Source organism: Penaeus japonicus, unplaced genomic scaffold, assembly GCF_977035675.1.
Source record: "Penaeus japonicus unplaced genomic scaffold, GWHDUDI00000001_assembly GWHDUDI00000031, whole genome shotgun sequence".
In the NCBI taxonomy this organism is placed as follows: domain Eukaryota; kingdom Metazoa; phylum Arthropoda; class Malacostraca; order Decapoda; family Penaeidae; genus Penaeus; species Penaeus japonicus.
The window spans coordinates 17,892,061-17,894,560 of NW_028234433.1; the positions used below are offsets into that span (position 1 = coordinate 17,892,061).

A 2,500-nucleotide genomic window follows, 5' to 3' on the forward strand; every position below is an offset into this window, starting at 1 on the left:
GTATATATATATATATATATATATATATATATATATATATATATATATATATATATATACACACATTTGTATGTGGATGCGCGTGTGCGTGTGGGTGTGTCTACACACATGAAAGGGAAACTGGGAGACAGGAAACAACATACTGACTACATACAATAAGAATCAAAATAAGACTTCATATGACTAGTAGTGTCTTCTCATACGACTTGCAATAGGACTTCGAAGACTGGTCGGCCCGGTATATGTCCACTCGTGTCCTACAGATAGACAGCGGACACGAGGAAGCGGACACAGAGGCTGAGGTACCCGAGGCCGACGGAGGACTGGTGCGCGAGGCATCGCCCCGGCATCGCTTTCTCCTCACGGCGAACTCTGGGGGAGAGGAATGCAGATTATACCGATCTGTCTGTCTGTTTATCCACCTATTTGTCCATCTGTCTGTCTATCCACCTATTTGTCTATCTGTCTGTCTATCCACCTATTTGTCTATCTGTCTGTCTACCTACCTGTTTGGCTATCTGTCTGTCTACCTACCTGTTTGGCTATCTGTCTGTCTACCTACCTGTTTGGCTATCTATCTGTTTGTCTATCTACCTGTTTGTCTATCTGTCTGTCTACCTACATGTTTGTCTGTCTGTCTATCTACCTGTTTGGCTGTCTGTCTGTCTACCTACCTGTTTGGCTATCTATCTGTTTGTCTATCTGTCTGTCTATCTACCTGTTTGGCTGTCTGTCTGTCTGTCTACCTGTTTGGCTGTCTGTTTGTCTATCTACCTGTGTGTCTATCTGTCTGTCTACCTACATGTTTGTCTGTCTGTCTACCTACCTGTTTGGCTATCAGTCTGTCTACCTACCTGTTTGGCTATCTGTATGTCTACCTACCTGTTTGTCTATCTGTCTGTCTACCTACCTATTTGTCTATCTGTCTGTCTATCTACCTGTTTGTCTATTTGTCTGTTTACCTACCTGTTTGGCTATCTGTCTGTCTGTCTATCTATCTGTTTGTATATGAGTATATATATATCTGTCTGTTTATCTATTTCACTATGCATCTATTTAACTCTCTATCTATATTTCTGTAGGTTTGTTTGATTATTTCCATACACATTCATCCATTTAATTTCCTTCTTCCTTTTTCAAACACCTGTAATATCATGTACTGCATAATAGATGTAAGTGTATGTTGTTTTACATAACTGGAGTCTAAATTTGCGTGTGCATGTGTGCAGTTTTGTCTTCCGACTAAACCATGATACATATATATAGTTAATGTACACACACACACACACACACACACACACACACACACACACAAACAAATAAACACAAACACACACTCAAACACAGACAAACACACACACAAACAAACACACACACACATAGACAAACACAAACACAAACAAACACACACACACACACACGGAAAAACACAAACACAAACAAACACACACACACACAAAACACACACACACACACAAACAAACACACACACACACAAAACACAACACAAACACAAACACAAACAAACACACACACACACACACAAAACACAACACAACACAGCATAAGAAACACCCACAACACACAACGTACCTCGCGTGTGCCTGAGAGGGACCGGGTGAGGGCAGAGGGCGTCGCCGGGCGTAGACCTCGGAATCCCCGAAGCAGCCAGGCTCCCGCTGCCACGACAACACCTCCTCCAGCCAGTCCCTCCTGAAGAAGTCCCTGTAGCCGGCGATCCCGCAGAGAGCACCTGGGGGGGGGGGTAAAAGGACGTTGGGTATAAGGGTAGGGATGCAGATTGTTATATGCTTATTTGAGATGGAAGTAGTTTATGACGTTTATTGTTTATTAGTAACACTATTAGAGTCATTATTATCATCATCTTTGTTATCTTTCTTTTCATTATTATCATTATTTATATAATCATTATCATCATCATCGCCATTATTATCGTTATTGTGACAAAAGTCATTATCATTACTACTACTACGGTAATAGTATTAGCATTTTATTAGGAATATCATAACAACCATAACTAAATATCACCATCATCATAAGCCACAGCAATACCAACAGTAATAATATACCCAAATTACCTTGCTCCATGAAAATGTCGCGGCGGTGTTGCGGGAATCCGGCCTGCGCGATGACCTGCGCCTCCGTGAGCACGTCGGCGCAGATGCGGTCCAGGAGGTCTCGCACGCTGGCCCCGCCCGTCGTCCTCCGCGTCAGGAGCTGCACCTTCTCTCCGCATCCGGTCTGTGGAAGGGGAGTCGGGGTGGGGGTGGGGTGGGGGGGTCTTCCTTGTTAACACGCACTTGAGTAGATATGTGTGAGTATGAGTGTATGTTTCTTTATCTAGATATTCGTGAAATAGATAGAGATAGAGGTAGATAGCGTTAGAAAGAGCTAGATCGAGGTAGAGCGAGATAGAGATATCGAGATAGATCGAGATAGATAGATCAATCGAGATAAATCGAGATAGATCAATCGAGAT

General features: G+C 42.8%; 1 protein-coding gene across 1 annotated transcript in view; it reads right to left on the minus strand.

Moving 5' to 3' along the window:
* Positions 1 to 2,500, minus strand: part of LOC122265562 (UPF0764 protein C16orf89 homolog) — a 19,935-nt gene that overhangs the window by 71 nt on the left and 17,364 nt on the right. Inside the window, exons 5-7 of the mRNA XM_086555816.1 lie at positions 2,100 to 2,262; positions 1,594 to 1,753; positions 1 to 372 (exon numbers count right to left, since the gene is read on the minus strand). The exon at positions 1 to 372 is cut by the window's left edge and continues 71 nt beyond it. Of these exons, the coding sequence (XP_086411942.1) occupies positions 258 to 372; positions 1,594 to 1,753; positions 2,100 to 2,262 (438 nt within the window). The 3' untranslated portion in view covers positions 1 to 257. The remainder of the gene's footprint in view (positions 373 to 1,593; positions 1,754 to 2,099; positions 2,263 to 2,500) is intronic.